Here is an 18914-nt window from a genome sequence, read left to right on the forward strand (position 1 = left end):
TTCAGGACTACATTGACACACACCCAGAGACCATCATCCTAGACCCTCTCCCGGCCATCAGGACCTTGTTGGACCGATGCAAGTCCTACGAGCTGATTCGCAAGCTCGAAGGATACATGGAAGGTACGAGTGTGTGCTCACTTGTGTGTGTGTGTGTGTGTGTGTGTGTTTGTGTTGTGTGTGAGTGTGTTGTTGGTGTGTGTTCGTGTCTGTATGTGTGGGGGTGTGTGTGTGTAGTGGGGGTTGGGGTGAGCTGATTAAGATCAGCAAAGTCACACCAGTGGTCAGTCTCTGGTTACTCACTGGCCTTGTTGACCTCACTCAGCATCGTTTTGCTAATTCATAATATTAACTTACATTTGCTCTCGCGCCCATAGTAGCACATCATTGAGGCGTCTCAAACCCCTTCACAAGATATACTGTAAAGTGGTGTGAATGTGCTTATTTTGTGGGCGAACTTGGGAGCCAATTTGCATACAGCGATGTTCATACAGTATCTGTCCTGACCATGAATTCTCCAGATAAAATTGGACATCCACTCGATAGCTATTTATGGGACATTGCTGCGTGCAAATTGGCTGCTGTGTTAGCCCGAAAAACTCCGTACTCTTTGAATAGTGCCATGGGGTCTTTTAACAGAATGTACGGTTAAGACCTCATTTTAACGTCTCATCCAACAATGCAATGCTTCCCCCACTGCTACGCTGGAGCACCAGCCTAATTAATTTGTTTAACGAGACGGAAAAGAGTCACAGCCCCCGGCAAGATGTAGTGTCTCGACAGTTAACGATGCTAAAGTCTGTGCAATTGGAAAAGCCAATTCCTATAATTTGTGTCAAATTATCTGATTGTGACTGTGACTGGGGTGTGCGTTTCAGTGGCTCAGTGAGTTTATTTAGTGATAGCTAAGGCAGATAGACTGGAGAGGTCCCAGGTTCAGTCCTGGGCAGGAGTTAGCTGATCTCCGTCAATTTTGCTTTAGCTGTGGGGAGATACAATACAACATACATTTACATAGCGGTATCACATCAGGAGGTTGTCTCAAAAGTATTTACTCAGCCAGGGGCTACTGCTCCCAGTTTGCTGTGGGAAGAGCGCTAATATTATTATTGTTATTTTATAGATGTATTTAATAACTGGAACAGGTTGCCAGGAAGGGTGGTTCAGGCCTGGAAATCTGGGACTCAGTTAAAAAGCAGCTTAAGCTTCATCCAAACCCATCTTGTGATCTGGTGCAGTTGTTATTGTCTTCTTCACTTTATTTCCGAGGGTTTATTGGAGTTTGTACAAATCCATCAAATTCCATGAATCCCGTGCTTCTCTCCCCCCCCCCCCCCCCACCCCACCCCCCCCCACACACACACACACACAACTCAGAAAATTTCTGATTGCATGTTAATCCTCTTCAGAATAATCTGCTTGATCATTCGTGCTCCACTCAACAGCGTAAGAGAGGCTGTGGCGCATTAACTCCTTCAGGGCGCTTTCCGCCCGCTTTGCGTTCTTTTTGCAATCTTTTCAAGTCAGGAGGACGTCTCAAAGCGCTTCACAGGATTTTGCTGTCGAGTGTAGCGACTGTGTATTTGTAGCAGAACAGCCCTCACTCAGCAGCCAATTTTGCACGCAGGATGTTGATGTTGCTCCTGTTTCGTCGACGTGAGACCTCTTCCTGTCAGAACCTCTTCAGGAGGATGTTAAGGATCCCACGACACTATTCAAAAAGAGAATGCAGTTTCTCCCCACACAGTGTCCTGCCCGTTAATTCCCCGGATAAAGTCGCACGTTCATAATGTCATAGGGCTATTGCCGTGTGCAAATTGGCTGCTGCTTTAGCCCACAAAATACAGTCTCACACTTTACAGTATATTCTCTGAAGTGCTTTGAGAGGTCTCGAAGGCATGATAAGACACTGTATCAAATGCAAGCATTATTATTGTATTATAAGCGCTTTTTGAGAGGTTATCCCTCTGGAAAGGCACTATGTCGGGGTGCATGTTATTGTTGACTCCCAGGCAATTGGATGAACAAAGTACATTATGTCAAAGCTGTGCTGCCTTCGCTTTTGAACTGAAGTTCACCAAGGGAGACCTCTTATCGTTTGCTTCACGACTATGATGCAGATGTTTCAAATCCCGCCAGAGCTCCTCCAGAGATTTAGTGCTTCGGGGTCACAGGAAAGTCCACATTCTCCACCCCTTGACCCTCAGGCCCCCTCCCCCCTACCCTGAAGGCTTGAATCAAAGCCAATTCCCTCCCCCATGTATCTTAAAGAGATCTGGCCCCCAAATGTTCCCATACCCTGGGCTTGTTAATTTAACATGTTCGGAACTTTGCAAACACAGGTTTATAGTGATTAATAACTTTAAGCTGTTCCCCCCTCTCCCCCACCTCCCCCAACTCGGAAATTTGGCTTCCAAGTTAAGACCGAGTTTGACGGGTTTCCAAAATGCTGCAGTCTTCAATTTTAAGACCACGTTGTTGAGACGGACACTCCGCACATCTGACTGTGTCTCACTGCTCGTTCCTGACTCCCTCTGTCTCACCCTCTGATCAAACGTTCATCAGCCACTATGAACCCCCCCGCTCCCAACTCTCTGTAGCTCTCCCTCTCATCTTGGATCTGGTCAAAGAGGTTTTTAAAGGCACGAACAAGATACATCTTGCATTTTGTGTCCGTGCCTTTAAAAGCCTCATTGACGACGTCTGTGATTTAACATCCTGAAACTCCCCCCTCGCTGATCCCGGTCAGCTGTGTAAAATACTGACTGATATTTAGACATTTTTAAAGTCTATTCTTGTTTCACCCACAAAATATTACAGTCAATTCACTTTACAATGTATCCTGTCTCGAAGATGTGATAAGAATCATAGAAGGATAGAGTTATACAGCACAGAAGGAGGCCATTCGGCCCATTGTGTCTGTTCCGGCTCTTTGAAAAGAGCTTCCAAATCAATCCCACTCCCCCGCACTCTCCCCATAGCCCTGCAAACTTGTCCTCCCCAAATAATTATCAAAGGCGCTGTATCAATTGCAAGAATTATTATAGGATTATTATCATTTCTAGATTTCTCAACTTAAATAGCACAAAGTCAACAGATGGAGAACCGGAAAAACCAAATGCTTTGCTCTGAAAATCCTTTGTTTTGTTTTTGTTTCGTGCTGTCTTGTAGACACGAGAATCTGTTCACCGCCCTTCATGGAGCTGAGCGGTCAGTGTGGCGAGGATACCATGGCACAGATTGAGAAACACAAGCTGACATTCCCTTTCAGTAAGTGTCCGACTCGGGCCACTTCATGGGGCCATTGCGCTGGGTGCCCTCAAGAACAAGTTCCTTGCGAGGGGTTTGACAGTCGGTGTATTCTGAGCTCCATATACCGCACCCAGGTCGTGGAGTCCTGTAGCTCAGCGGTTAGAGCACTCGCTTTGCAAGCGAAAGACCTGAGTTCAATTCCAGGCAGAGGGCGAAACCTTGGGCAAGTTTCCTCACTCCACACAGAGCCTAATAATAATCCCTCCAAAACCAAAAACAATAATAAATTGGTCATTTTCAATCCACGACTGTTTGTGGGACATTGCTGTGCGCAATTGGCTGCCGCGTTCGCCCACAAATATACAGTCAATTCACTTTACAGTGTGTTCTGTGAAGCGCTTTGGGACGTCCTCCCGACGTGAAAAGCGCTATATCAAATGCAAGGATTAATTAATGTGGTCAGTGGGCACTGAGCCAGTACATCCCTACATTTTGATACAATCAATGCAACCTCCGGTCTTGTCTCTTTACCCTCTTTTGAGTTGAGAGTTTTCTCTGTTCATACACAGACCAGTGAGGCTGTGTTTCTGGTTCCTTGCACGTGTTCTAATGACCTCTTTCTGTTTCTTCCTAGTCTGTAAAACCAGAGTGGCCCATGGCACCAACTCACACGAGGTGAGTGACAGATGTATTGGGAGGTGGGGAGGGGTGGGGTGGTGTGAGGAGGAAGTTAATACCTTGGAGAACACTTGTAAGGGTCTTTCCCTCCTGTTAAACCTTAATATACAGTCAATTCACTTTACAGTGTACTCTGTGAAGCGCTTTGGGACGTCTTCCCGACGTGAAAAGCGCTATATCAAATGCAAGGATTATTATTATGATGGTCTTAACGCCCAACGAGGGGGAATTGAAGTTGCCGATCTCTTTCACCAAACAGAATAATCTTGAATTAACTTTAACCCAGTTGTGGTAGTGAGTTCCACAGGACTTCTCTTTCTCTCTGTCTTTCCCCTCCTCACTTCCTCCCTCCATCCACACCCTCCCTTTCCCCCGAAGCTGGGATAACATCTGGCGAAAAGCAGGTCCCATGTGCAACCAATTGGAGGACACAGCTCAGTTTAACTTTGCACCCATGTGTGACGTGCCTTGAACCCTTAGATAAGAATCAGGCCGTTAATCCCAGACCTGCACTGGACCCGGTCACACCGTCTGGGCGTGTGCAGCCCTTGAGGAAACCGTCCTGCCGTCTGTTTCGTGCAGGACTTGCATTTTAATAAGCTTTGTGTTTTGACACTGAAACTGTTGTGTCAAATTATCTGAAAGAGCTTCGCAGGGGAAATAGCTCCTCTCCCACGCAGTCAGACCGGCGTTGATGAACCATGTGCACTGGGGGTGGGGGGTGGTGGAGGGCTGTGCGCGCACTCGATTTGGGAGTGCGTGTTATTGTTTTCCGGTTGTAATGCCTGAATGAGCCACGAGATGGCTCTGCAGGACTCCGGGTATCTGGGATTGGAACCCAGTTGGCCCGATCCAGCCCGCAACCCAATACAGATTCATAAACAAATTCCACGGATCGAAAATGTCTGCGGCCACACGTCGCCTCCGCCTCACCGTCTCCGCCGGCCTTCACAGAGGACAGGGATATTGATTTTTTGGCTCGGGAATTCTGTCTGGATTCCACCGGCGGAAAAGAGTTTATTCGCTATCTTCTTCTGCTCACAGGATTCGAACAATTACAATGCTGGCACCAGAGCAGCCTGGAGGATAGCAGCACATGCTCACTAACACCATGGCGGCTTTAGAACAGTAATTACACTTAACCTGACTAGATCTCTGACTAGATTAGTCTGTCTAGCCGGGGTTTAAGTGCTTAAGCAATCAGCTGCCATGCTTTTGCCCAATAAATATACAGTCAACTCACTTTACGGTATATCCAGTAAAATGCTTTGAGACGTTCAGGGCACGGCTAATAACAGACTAGCCAGCCTGGCTCCCGGCAGGAGTTGGAGTGGTTTGGAGCAGTGATTCTTCCCACTCAACTCCTGTTAACCCCGCAAGCCAAAGCCCTAATGGATAGAACTGAGCCTGAAGCAGAGACTTACAATAGGAATCTTTGCATTTGATACAGCGCCTTTTATGTCAGGCCAGGCATCTCAAAGCACTTCACAGGATTGACTGCAATGTGTAGTGACTGTGTATCTTGTAGTTGAAGGAGTAGAAAAGAAGGAAAAATATTCACGCAGCATTAACCCAAACCCGATTCTTGTTGATATGAGACATACGATTCCAGATGAATCTTTCTCTATCTCTCTTGTTTCTGCAGATGGCGATTATTTTCAGTGAGGATGGACTGAAAGACATCAAGCCTCAGTGCGTCATCCAGAGCTTCATAAACCACAACGCCGTGCTGTACAAAGTGTTCGTTATCGGAGAATCCTACACCGTGGTCGAACGACCGTCCTTGAAGAATTTCTCCGCCGGCATTTCAGGTCAGTGTTTCTGTGCAGAAAAGTCTTAAGAGAAAATAATCTTTGCATTTGAATGTGAGGGGCTCAGAGCGCTTCACAGGATTTATTGTCAAGTGTACTGGCTGTGTGGAAGCAGAAAATGTCGTTTGTTTCAAGAACAAATTAGATAGATTTCTGCTAGAAAATAATATCTCGGGATAGAGGATATAGTTTGGGACACGACATGTCAAGCAACTGCCAGGATGGTGGAATGTGAACTAGATGGACCTTGGTTTTCTTTCGCCAGCAAGTTCTTATGTTCGTATGGATCCTTGCTCTATTGTACAGCACCTTCCATGTACGACAATGTCAGGAAAGCACTTTACAGAGCCTTAAGTGGGAAGCTGAGCTGGGTGCAAGATACCAAGGGGGGTGGGGTGGGGGGTGGGGGGGCAGAAATTACCCTCTGGGCGTCTTTGTCAAAAACGTTTTTTTGCAGTTATTAATTGCTGTCAAATCCTTTCTCGGGCGACAGAGAGAAAATCAATATTCTTCAACAGCCATAATGTATCGAAACCCGAGTCGTCGTCTGACTTAACGGCAGTAAGTAATGACTTTTAAAGTTTATTTTTCTTTTTTTTTAAAGGAAATTCACGTTCCTTTGCTCTTTAGTTTTCCATTGTGTTGTGTACACATAGACAGACACACACACACACACACACAGGCTCTGAATCAGCATGAGCGAGTTGGTACTAGTTACGAAACGGTAACAAATTTGTGGATATACCTTAAAGCGTTCCTTGCGCTGATTTAATACAAGGATTGTCTTGAGGGACGATACTGAGAATATCGGCACCTACACTCTTGTGTGTGTGTGTGTGCGTGTGTGTGCATATATATGTATACAGGGTGACCAAAAAGTTGTGATATCTACCCTATTATCTGAACCGCCACCACCACCCCCAAAATATTATCATTTCTTTAAGACTTCATTAGACATTGTAATGGTATCATCACTTTTTGGGTACATTAACATGTTGGGGATTGACTGAATCTGAAGTGTTGACATAACTGTTTGGTGACTGAGTGACTTTGGTGACATTCCCTCACTCTGTCTCTCTCTCTCTCTCCCCCCCCCTCTCCAGCTCGACGTGGTGGAAGGCGTGTTTGCTCTTCCGAGCGATGACGTTATCAGGAAGATCTCCAGGACGCTGCGAAATGCGCTGGGCATATCTCTGTTTGGCATCGACGTGATCATTAACAATCAGACAGGCCAACACGCTGTCATTGATATCAATGCATTCCCAGGTGAGAGGACCGCTCGCTCCTGTTGAGGAGAGCCTCGTTTGCTTTCTCCCCTCCGCTGAGAGATCCTCGCTCACTCACCAACCTCGGGGACTGGGGGGGTGGGGGGAGAAGGTTGAGGCTACAACAACAACAACAAGATTCCATTTATAAAGCGCCTTTCACGTCAGGAGGACGTCCCAAGGCGCTGCACAGTTGGGTCATGACCCGAGCAGGGGGGAAATGGTCAGGGTGAGGGGAGAGAGCGAGGAGGGGGGAAATGGTCAGGGTGAGGGGAGGGAAGGGAGGGAGCGAGGAGGTGGTAGAGAGTCGAGAGGGGAGCTGAAGGCTCGGTCAAAGAGAAAGGTTTTGAGACCGGCTTTGAAGGAGGAAAGGGAGGAAGCGGTGAAGGCACTGGGGGATGGAGTTCCAGAGCCTGGGGGCTGAGAGGCTGAAGGCCTGACCACCGATGGTAGGGCAGTTGGGGCGGGGGACGTGGAGCAGACCGGAGCCGGACGAACGGAGGGTACGGGCAGGTAGGTAGGGGGATAGTAGGTTGGAGAGGTAGGAGGGAGCAAGGCCGTGAATGGCCTTGTAGGTTATTGATGCAAGTGTTTTTTTAAGACTGAGGGAAAAGAGAGTGAGAGATGAGGGTGTGGGTGGGAGAAGGCTAAACCACTTTGGGATGGAGTGACGGAGATATTAATACCCAGACCTGCAGGTCTGTGGTTGGATTGAAGCCATCGTGATTTTTCCAGTTCACTCGATATTCAGATGGGGTAACGTGTGGAGTCAGGTGTTCGAATTTGAAGGGAACTGGGGTGAATATGTGTGGGTGTGCAGTAAAAACACTCAATTAGTCTGATCTGTATAAACCACTTCGGTCGTCTATCTGCCCTTATCCGTCGAATTTCCTATCTATTAAGTCACACGTAACTCGTAATTTACAGAAGTCAAAATAAAAGCGTGGTCTCAACTGATGATGATAATGACAATAATCCTTGCATTTGATACAGCGCCTTATCCCGTCTTTGAGACGTCTCAAAGCGTTTCACGGGATACACCGTAAAGTGTGTGTTTTGTGACACGACTGATTACACAGAAGTGCGTGTCTGTAACCCTAAAACCTCCCAAAACGTTCTGGCCGAACAAGACCAGGTGCTGTTTCACGGGAGCTTCTTGTGGTGTTTCCTACGCAGGGTACGAAGGTGTCCCGGAATTCTTCACCGAGCTCTTAAACCACATCCAGGTGGTACTGCAAGCTCGCAACCCAGACCCTCACCAACAACAACAGCAGCAGCAGCAGCAGCAGCTCAGCCAGAGCAGGAAGGGAGCTGAGCAGGACACGGTCGGGCGTGGAGAACAGCGCGCATGTTCGGCCACCTCGTCTTACGTGAACGTGGCGGCCAAAGACGCCTGGCTCCTGGAGGAAGATGGCAAGAGGCTGCAGCACCAGCGACTCACTTGCAATTCCGCCGTGCCTCCCAACTTCCAGAACTGCGTGCCTCCCATGGCGACCAAGGCTTCCTCTCAATGACCGTTTGGGAACCGGGGGCCAAAAGCCAAGGACGGGATCTTTTAATCAGGATCAAAGCGAAACCCGTTGTTTTTTTTGTTTTTTTTTCTTAAATCAATGGAACAACTTTTCTATTCTAATGACCTCACGAGACTGGTACAGGTGATTGTGGCTACGAGTGGATGGAGAGAGAGAGAGAGAGAGAGAAAGACAAAGAGAGAGAGAGAGCGAGGACGCTGACGGAGCAATAGTGTGGAATGTACTCGGTGGGTCTCTCTGGGGGTTGAGCATTAAACACTAGCAACCAGCAAAATTGCTTGATCGGCTTTCACTTGGCAGGAACTTGTACTAATCCTCTCAATGGAAATCGATTTACAAGTGGCTAATGCAGATAAACTGGAACTCTTCCCTTTCCCGCTGTGTATCAGGCAATACATCCACACCCCATTCTCTTCTTTCCTTTCTCTCCCCCCCACATCCTAAACCCATCCCTCCACCTCCATTCCCCCATCATCCAGTCAATAGCACACATGGTTTTGAACCCAGTTGAAATAGCCTCATTGGGGGGGGGGTGGGGGTGGAGGCGTGGTTTACGGGGGAAAGAGGGTGGGGGATAGCAGGCAATATTCCTTGCTTATCAATCAATCAATCTAACCTCGGCAGTGTAAGATGTTAAGGGGGATTTTCCCCATTTTTAAGGGCACAGCACTAAGGTTCAGAAGTTACTGAGACATGAGAAATCTGACCTGATGAGGGTATATTCCAGTCAGACTGCGATAGGACACGTTCCACTAATCTGTAAGGGTTTGATTGAAACTTTGGGTTGCGAACACACTGAGCGCTAAATTGGGATAAGGCCCCGGGGATCAGTTTGAGGGGAATGTTAGCGTAGATACGTGTGGTGTGAGGAATGGTTTGCCGTTTGCTTAAAAACACAACGGATCCCAAGAGCGTGAGTCGCATTTCAATCGCATGGTTTCTTTGATTTGTTGGTTACTAACGACGCACTTTTTTCCAATACGTTTCTCCCACTCCTTTTTTTTTAAAAAATGTACCTTTTGGGGATTTTGTTTGTGTGCCTGTTGTTCTTGGAAACCAGGAAGCAGAGACTTGTGCTGTGGGGTACGGTTTGCATTGTGAACACAACATAACGGTTCGCTAGTGAAATCACTCGTGAAATCGCTCGTGCAAAAGCTAGTTAAATCACTTCTATGCTTTTTGGTTTCCATTTAAAGAACAGTTATTGGAAAAACTGACCCCTTTCCTTTCACATTCTGGGAATCACCTGTGTTTACAAGACCTGGCGTGGATAGAAACTGCAACAACTCAAAAACTGGCATGAAATTTCCCCCCACCCACCACTATTTGCACCGTTCTTAATACCTTATTGAGGAATCCTGCTAACAAGAAGCCTCAGTTATCTATGAACAGACCAGAGGTTAGACAAATGGAATTGGGAAGATCTGGGTTGGAAGCTAGGTGACTCGAATGTTTGCTGATTATATATATAAAAAATAAATCAAGTTGGCGAATCCTCTAGTTTAGAGCATTTTAGCATTTAATGGTTTGTGTTGAAGTCTGATTAAACATTTTGGAACAAAAGAAAAATCAAAACTACTAATTATTAATAATCGTTCAAGGCCCAAAGTGGTTGTGTGATGGAGGGTGGGAGGGGGAGAGGGGGTGGGAGTGGGAGGGCAAAAAAAGCCAAGGGAGGCAATGTCGTTTTACACTTTGCATCTAAGCAATACTATAGCATTGTGTCTTGATCAAAAGCCTTGAATCGAACACGATGGGTTAAAGCGGTCAGCACTGAGCTTGTGATAATCACTGATAGAAATTAGTCACCGTCAGACATTGTTTTAGTGAGCACTTTAGTTGCAGTAACTTAAGGACATCTTTATTGAAGTTGTTGCAAATTCCTTCACGCTCAGCCCTCCAAACAATTGTATACCTAGAGCCACTCCAATGGCTGGAGTAGTAACAATAATAATAATCCCCGCATTTGATACAGCGCCTTATCACGTCTTCGAGACTTCTCAAAGCGCTTCACAGGATATACCGTAAAGTGGCGTATCTGTGTATTTTGTGGGCGAAGCTTAATTGGAGGCTTCTTCCTGGGAGTGCCATGTGGGGGGCTGGGTGGGGCTGGGGCAGTGGGGGGAGGGGGCTAAATAAGGTCGTTGTTTACAGCTAATTGTTTAGTGAGTTAGATATGTGATCACCTTAATGTGTCGATGTATTTTCGCGCCGTCTCTCAGTGTATGAGAGGTGACGGGAGTTTGATGAGTGTTTTTTTAATCTCACTGCCTTAATGCGATGACTGGGCTTTATTGCACTGCTTCTTTCTTCGATAGAAACTACTGAAAAGGTAATTGGGGCGTCTGGCAATTCTAACTACACCCCCCCCCCCCCCCACCCCCGTTTTTTTATAGTTTTTGTTCTATTCTTGAATTGAGATTCGCAAGTTCCCATGAGCAATGTTACCAGAAAGATCCTGTACTTCATTACTCTGGGCAGGGTGGCCCAACTGGAGGCCCACGGGCCACATCCGGCCCTGGGGGATGATTTTAGTTCATTGGCTTTCCACCAACCTGACTTAGTAAATAAATAGGTGATCTTTGCATTCGATATAATGCCTTTCACGTCCGGAGGACATTTCAAAGCGCTTCACAGGATAGACTGTAAAGTGTAGTTGTGACTTTTTTTGAGGAGTAGGGAATGGTTCTTCCATGTCTTTGCCTTTCCCATGTTTTTTTTGGTCAGCCGGGTGTCCCGACACACGCAGAACCCCATCACCGTTGCTTAAGAGTCTCCAAACCAAACTGAGAATTCCCGGCATCCCACCTACACATGGAAACCCCAGAGATAGATTGTTGGGATGGAATGCGCTCTCTCTCTCTCTCTCTCTCTCTTCCTGGAATGACAAATCCTGCTTATCTAATTCCAGAGAATATTAGGCACAGGCTGGCAAAGAGCCAAGGCTTTCCCATGCAACAGTCAGCCAGTGACTGCGGGTGACTTAAAACATCAGCCAAGGTTATGATTGGCAACTCTTAATTGGGCCATCGCTCTGTAACAACCTCCCTCCCCCTTACCACCCGTGCTTCATTGTTGTGAAACGTAACAGTAATTTATAGGTTATTGAATATAAACCGCGTGACACATGTATTACATTCTAGAGCGAAGTATTACAAATTATTGCTATCTCCCAACTACATAGAGTTCAGGAACAAATATTTTACCTCAAGGGCTTTTGCATTGCGCTCATGCAGTTAGCCAAGGAACTGAAGTGTTTTTCGGTCATCTTGTGGGACCAAGGAGGTGGAGGGATGTTTGTCCTCTCTCTTTCTCTCCCCTCTCCGTCACCTCCCCTTACCCCTTCTGTACTTTATACTGGGTTTAAAAAGCTGCTGATTTTTCGGCATTTCAAGCGTCAGTGAGTGTTCAGCTCGTGCGATACCTAGTTAATCGGTGTCTTTAAGCGCTCCGGGACGCTACCCCACGTGAAGGGCGCTATATAAATGCAAGTTGTTGTTGTCCTTCTTTGGTTGTTGATTGAGGAGGGACCACCGTTTGATATTGACAAGACCATGTGTTTTGCTGAATCGCAGTCAATGAGTCACACAGTAGCTTTCCCTCACCTTGAACCAGATACACAGACCAAGTATGAAACACAGGCAACTGAAGGACTCGTGTAATGATTAGTGTGAAAACAATAGAGTAACCCACTTTGTATCATTGTAACTTGATCCAATGCTTAGCCCTACACTTTCTGGTATTATTGTACAATTTGGGTAAGTTGTGTTTTGAGTGGAAAGTATGATCTAATATATATATATATTCTAGATATTGTATATATTTATAGCACCTGCTAACAATCCACACGGCTTCATCGAAATGTTAGCATTTTTGAATCTTGTATTTTTTTTGTTTTAATCAGTTTTAATGACAATTGCTGCTTATCATAAACCAAAAGAAAGATTCTGCTCGGCAGTTGTTTGCATGATTAATAACATCCCCCAACAATCTCGTGTAAAGTAAATGTATTTTAAGTTTGTGCCCCCAGTTCACTTTCTCTTTGTCACCAATTGCCTTTTTTTCCCCCTTTTTTTTGTACTATGACTGATTAGTTTTTAAAAAAAATTCCAATAGTCCAGTTATAATGCTGTAATTATTCCAGTAACGATTTGAGATATAAACCCAAGCATATTCCCTTAAAAGGACTCTAAGGAACCAGTTCTGTGTGTGTGTGCAAATGGCAAATGTGGTTCTGGATTGGAGTATGCGATGATTGTGTTGTGTGTATTTTTTGCCATGACCCATTGTTTTGATTTATTTGAGGATTTTTTTGAGGCAGGAAGAATGTGTATATGAGATTACCGTAACCCTGCTGTACAGTACGTTTTATTCGTGTGAATGTGGCGTGATTCACGCACAAGGTTGGGGCAATATTGTAACGAGAATCTTGCGGGCAGAGAGTGAGAGTTGGATCAACGTAATGGACAGGGTGAAGGAAGAGAGAAAAACTATTTGATAGGAATTTTCAAGGCCTTGAGACATAGACAGTGAGATGTACTTGGTTGCTTCCAGAGTACAGTTACGTGATCGCCACTGTTTTCACTGGCATCCAACCAACGTAACCCAACAGTTAATTTTGGGATCGAGCCAATACTCAAGTGCGAGGTGTGTGACAGGGGGTTGTGAAGTGCTTTCATGGGTGCAATGTCTTGTGTTTTGTAACACACTGTCTGGGAGGATTCCAAAAGCCACTCTATAGATTCTAATTCGTTCATTCATCACAGTAACTCCTACAACAACAACTACTTGCATTTGTATAGTACCCGTCATGCAGGGTAGCGTCTCGAGCCAGAGGGAGATGACATTTTAATCGCATTGTATTTGATCGAATGGGTCTGCTCGGCACCAATTAAGAACGAGGCTGTCAAAATCTAGTATTATTTATTTGTGTTCTTTGGGAAAAAAATATAGCAATGCCCATTTTTTTGGTTGTTAAAAGAGACTGTGAAAAAGATTGAAAAATCGCTCCTTGCAAATGATTTATCTCTCACTTCCTGGAGGTGCTTTTTGGAATCTCCCATTGCTCTTCCCTGTGATTTGGTCAATGTTTCATTTCCAACTGCGAAGGTAATTTCACACCCTCTTTGAGAAGTGAGTGTTATTATCAGGACCACTCATGTTTTTTTGGAGTGTCGAGAAGACGATGTCCGAGACGCCGTCCGGCGTGGAGAGCGCTATAAAAATCCAAGTAATTGTTGTTGTTGTTGTTGAGTTTGGATCTTCTGAAGCCGCAGAAGCCAGATAACATTCAAATATTTCCCACAGGAAGTTTGCAATATATCTGTAAGATTGCCATTTGTTTACATAGGTCTTGTTGAGAGTCTGAGGAAAATAGGTTACCTTTGATCGTTGATTATGGCGTGTTACAGCAATCTGCATAACCCTAATGGTTTATTGTAAACTTACAGGAGGCTGTGTTACAATGAATAGTTTTACCTATTTGTACTTTTTGCAGTTTTCTCTTTCTCTCTCTCTCTCTCTCTCTCTCTCTCTCTCTCTCTCTCACTAGGAATCAACCTCTGTCTTAATGCAGGCAATTGCAGGATTCCAGTTCTTTGAAAGTCCTGGGTACAGTCCTTAGAATGAATCGCTTTCAGCCAGGACTTTATTGGAGGAAGGTTGTCCTTAGTACAGGGAGTTTTGCAGACAAAGGATAAGGATTACTGTATCAAAGAAAGGTTGGTGACATTTTCAGAGGCTCCCGAACTCTATGGTGAATTTTAAATCCATTATGAAACTTTTTTTTTTGCACTTGACAGTAACCAGCGTCCTACACAAACTGCTCGCCATATATAAAAATGGCCGGTATATAGTTTTATATGCTCTTAACGAGTTTGAGTAACCTAGGACTTAGGAAATGCCCTTTGTCGCACCAGGTTTTTTAAACGTTTCCTCTCCCCCCCCCCTCTCTCTCTTCCTCCATGCCATTTCCCAACTACCTATTCCAAAGTCTCGCTGCTCGATCCTCTCTGTAACTTGCACTAAAGTGCCGCGTTAACTGGTCTTGGCATCTGCTTTGGATAATTCAGCTAAACTGGGAACCCCAATGTGTGGTGCAGCAATTGCTGAGCCAGGGACCAGTCTCAAAGAAGCAGTGTGATCAGTAGAAATGAGCATTTGCCCTACTCTTTGCTTCCAATTTCATTTAAGGGAGAAAAATGTCCACTTGTTTTTTTTTTCCTCTCCTGAATTTTCAACTCCCTGCTCCCAATAGATACCTCTCCCCATCAAACATCCTCCTGCAAGGAGGTCGGGACAGTCTGGGGTTAGGGTTAGGGGTTTTTCCATGACCTCCACCAGTGCCCACACCACAACTAGCCATCAGGTACTTGCAGCGAGGCATGTTGACCGGGCTTGTAATGGACAGAGCAAACAGTGTAATTGTAGTCCTCCCTAGAGTAGGGTTACCATTGTAGCTGCGTTCTTTCACGGGACCAGCAGCCACTGGAAATTCAAGCTTGGCTTCCAGGCACAAGAATAGGAGCCAGGACACTACCACACGCTACTGAGGTGAAGAGGTTTTGCAACGATCGAGCCATTTCAGAAGCTTACGCGTTCATCAAACCATTCCTACCTTTAGCGATTCTGTAAGCTTCATATCAGTGAACCTCGGCGGTAGAATAATACGAGTGAGAGGCAGATACGAGAGGCTTGAGTCAAATCCTGAGTCAAACGTGTGGCTCAGTGATTGTAGTGGGCTATAGCAGATTCAAAGGCAATCACAAATGTACCTCTGTTTAAAGAAGCTCTGGATTTGGAAAGTACAGTTGGGGTGGGGATGGGTTTGGGGGGGTTGGGTCGGGAGGGGAGGAACGTTGGCTGATTGGAGCAGCTTTCACTAAGGAAGGGGCTGAAAGTCTTCTGTCCTGCACTAAGAGATGGTCTCAGTGTAATGGGAAATCTCTACCCCGCACCCAGCTCAATGCCAGGTGTTGTCGCTGCCTTCAAATGCGAAGCGGAAAGTATATCGAGTTGCCACTCACACAGTCACCCCGAAGCACACCTCCTACACTTCCCACACCTCCCACACCCACACCTTCTACACCTCCCACACCTCCTACACCCACACCTCCTACACCCACACCTCCTACACCCACACCTTCTACACCTCCCACACCTCCTACACCCACACCTTCTACACCTCCCACACCTCCTACACCCACATCTCCTACACTTCCCACACCTCCTACACTTCCCACACCTCCCACACCCACACCTCCCACAGAGACCGCACCTTGGTTACGTTACGAGATGCGGCTTCAAAACATAAGAGTGTGTACACACACACCACACATGCGCACCACATACACCACACCACATGCACGTACACCACGTACACACCACATACACGCACACCACACACACACACCACACACACACACACTGCTGCTGCCTGTTGGATAGACTGTCGGGACAGTTGTTTGTGCATTGCGTCTATAATTTGTTTGTCACTGTGAATGTTTCTCATCTAAATTTTTGCTTTGACTGTAATCGACAATTTTTTTTAAAAAAAAGAATCTGATTTCCTGAGCTTGTGTAATTTTGCTTTTTGTTGATGAAGAACTGTGCGAGTGCGTGTGTTTGTACGTCATTGAAAACATTGATGCATGCCAACAGTTCACTACCTCTTGTTTTCAGACAGCAATTCCTAGTAACACATGTTAGTGACGAGTGTTTTTGATTGTTTATGGACTGACTGAGGAGTTTGTTGGTGACTGAAGACATCTGTTATCTGTATTGAGTGAGGATCTGACTTTTGTTTGCAGTGCAATCCGTTGGGTTTAACCAATTCCCTCACGTGCCTTGAATCTAACCGTGCTCCTTTTCACTGTGTGCATGTTCGTACATTCACCAAAATAGTAAAAAAGACAAGGTTCAAAATCGCTTTGAAGTGTCTTATTGCAACGATCCGTGCGACTATCAACGTCAAGTTTCAAACGGACTTCAAAAAAGTTTCTTTGAAGCGTAGTAACTGTGTACTTATAGGGGAACACAGCAGTCAATTTGTGTCCCACAAACAGTCATAATAATAATAATAATTCTTGCATTTGATACAGCGCCTCATCAAGTCCTCGGAACGTCTCAAAGCCCTTCACAGAATATACTGTAAAGTGGATTGACAAATGGCCATGAAACGAACGAGCAATTTAAAAATATATATATTTTATCTGAAGGATTGTTGGTTAGGACACCAGGAGAATGCTAGGGGCCAAGGGGGTCTTGTTTAGTGCCAAAGGGTCTCTCAATGTCCACCTGAACAGGCAAACAGGATCTCGGTTTAAGAGCTTACGTGAAAGACGACACATCTGAGAGTGCATTGCCCACCCAGTGTTGCATTGGAGTGGCAGCCTATACGAGTTTGAACGACCTTATTGCTTTGAGATGTGCATTAATTACCATGTCGATCACTCTGGTAGAGCCTGAGTACGTTTGTCACCCTCGACCTCTACATCCAATAGGGTCAAAAGTCATTTTCCTCTTCAAGTGATTCATTTGCGTGATTCATTTCTTTTAAAAAAACAAACAATTTCACAAGAAATATTTATGGTCTAATTGTAACATTCACCTTCAGAAAAGCCCAGGCCATTCATTTGTAGCTACACCTGTGGTGGAATAGTTGCTACAGCAATTTAATTATTTTTAAGCAATTAGGCAAATCTCAATCCACACAAAATACAAACTGTTTATTTGAAAAATTGATTTTTTTCTTCAAATATCCACGCGTTCATCCTACAGCTAAGTAACCTCTACCAAGAGGACTGGCGGCAGGAACTGACACTATTTTTAATACTTGATCTTGTTACTAAAAAGAGTCGGTTTTAAGTGTCTTGTGCGTCCAGTGAACACAGGTCTGTGTATAATGTGATGAGCACTAATGACCTGCATCAATGTAACCTCAAGGACTTGGTAACCGACATGTGAATATAATGCTCGATTTGATGTGCAAATCCAGGAAGATTGTAGTCAGAGCACATGAAGCAAAACCACACGAAGCTAAAGTTAGGAGAAAAATCACAAGAAAGACCTTCAAAATGTTGTCCTGCACCATAGACGTGTAAAACTACAAAACTGCAGAGATTTATTTTGGGGTTGGTCAACTGAGTGTCTGACAAGCAACCCATCACAGTTGCTTAAGAGTCTCCAAACCAAGCTGAGAATTCCAGGTATCCCACCTACACGTGGAAATCCCAGAGATAGATTGATGGAATGGAATGCGCTCTCTCTCCTCGGAGGGATGCATCCTGCTCACCTAATTCATGAAAATATTAGGCACAGGTTGGCGCGAGCCAAGCCTTGGGGAGCACAGGCTGAGGAGACCAGACCAAGCAAACGATGACCTAGCTTTTCCAGGTAGCATCATGTTCTTGCATGTCTGAGCTCAAGTCTAAATCCCAGTTTAGGAAAGCTGTTGTAAGCTTTTTTTTTGTTGCGTTGCCAAGTGGACAGCAAATGATGAGCAGAAAGCTGCGCTCTGTACACAGTGCTAATTGGCTAATCTCAGTCTGAGAGGTTTGTTTTCACTGGAGCCAAAGGAAATGTCCCCGGAATCTCAATAGTGACATTAACGCAAACACAGACATAAGATTAAAATGATTTACATACACTGATCTGTTAGTTCTGCACCTCTGGATGTGCACTCCCTTGATTTGTCTATTTCTCGCCTGGAAAAGTGTTTCATTAGTTTGACGATCCAGTCAAATATTTGTGTTAATACCACAGTACAGGATAACAGTCTGAAATTGACTGGAAACCATCACAAGTGGTTTATGTAGCTCCTTTCACGTAGCAAAATATCTTGAAGCACTTCACAGAGATAGAATGAGAGGCTGAGCATGATGGTGGGAGGGAGTTGGTTGAAGGGAAGTTTTTAGGATGACTTTTGAAAGCAGAGAGGAAGGGTGTAAGGCAGAGGTTTTTAGGGAGAGCTGCTTGGTTGGTTGGATGGGGGGCGGGGGAGAGAGAGTGGCTGACAGATCACCTGGACGGAGGGGTAGGTGGGGGAAGGACATGACATGAGCACAAGAGATGATGCTTACATGAGCAGAGGTTCAGAAGTCATTGAAATTATCTGTGCATCTTCCAGATATAAACAAGGTTTCTAAGAACATTGAAGCAGACTCCACTTTTTAACCACAAGTTTAGTTTGTTAAAGGATTTCGGAGGTGTGTGTTCTAAATCACCTTCACAGCCTGACTTTTTGAATGTTTTGCTCAAATTTTTTTTGCACCTAATATTAATGCAGAAAGATATTGGTATAGTATTTACGGATAGCGGTTGGCTGAGCAGGCGTGATTTTGTAACAGATATTTTAGTCTGTAATTTGAACATGTATA

General features: G+C 45.2%; 1 protein-coding gene across 2 annotated transcripts in view; it reads left to right on the forward strand.

The window, feature by feature from the left end:
• itpk1a (inositol-tetrakisphosphate 1-kinase a) overlaps nucleotides 1–10107 on the forward strand; it is a 61042-nt gene extending 50935 nt beyond the window's left edge. Inside the window, exons 4-10 of one of the 2 annotated variants that reach the window (XM_042337858.1) lie at nucleotides 6–123; nucleotides 3172–3270; nucleotides 3887–3927; nucleotides 5576–5741; nucleotides 6235–6302; nucleotides 6845–7007; nucleotides 8183–10107. In XM_042337858.1, coding sequence (XP_042193792.1) covers nucleotides 6–123; nucleotides 3172–3270; nucleotides 3887–3927; nucleotides 5576–5741; nucleotides 6235–6302; nucleotides 6845–7007; nucleotides 8183–8520 — 993 coding nt within the window. In that variant the 3' untranslated portion in view covers nucleotides 8521–10107. 2 annotated transcript variants of the gene reach the window in all.
• The last annotated feature ends 8807 nt before the right edge of the window (nucleotides 10108–18914 follow it).

This window comes from Callorhinchus milii, unplaced genomic scaffold, assembly GCF_018977255.1.
Source record: "Callorhinchus milii isolate IMCB2004 unplaced genomic scaffold, IMCB_Cmil_1.0 Scaffold9, whole genome shotgun sequence".
Classification (NCBI taxonomy): domain Eukaryota; kingdom Metazoa; phylum Chordata; class Chondrichthyes; order Chimaeriformes; family Callorhinchidae; genus Callorhinchus; species Callorhinchus milii.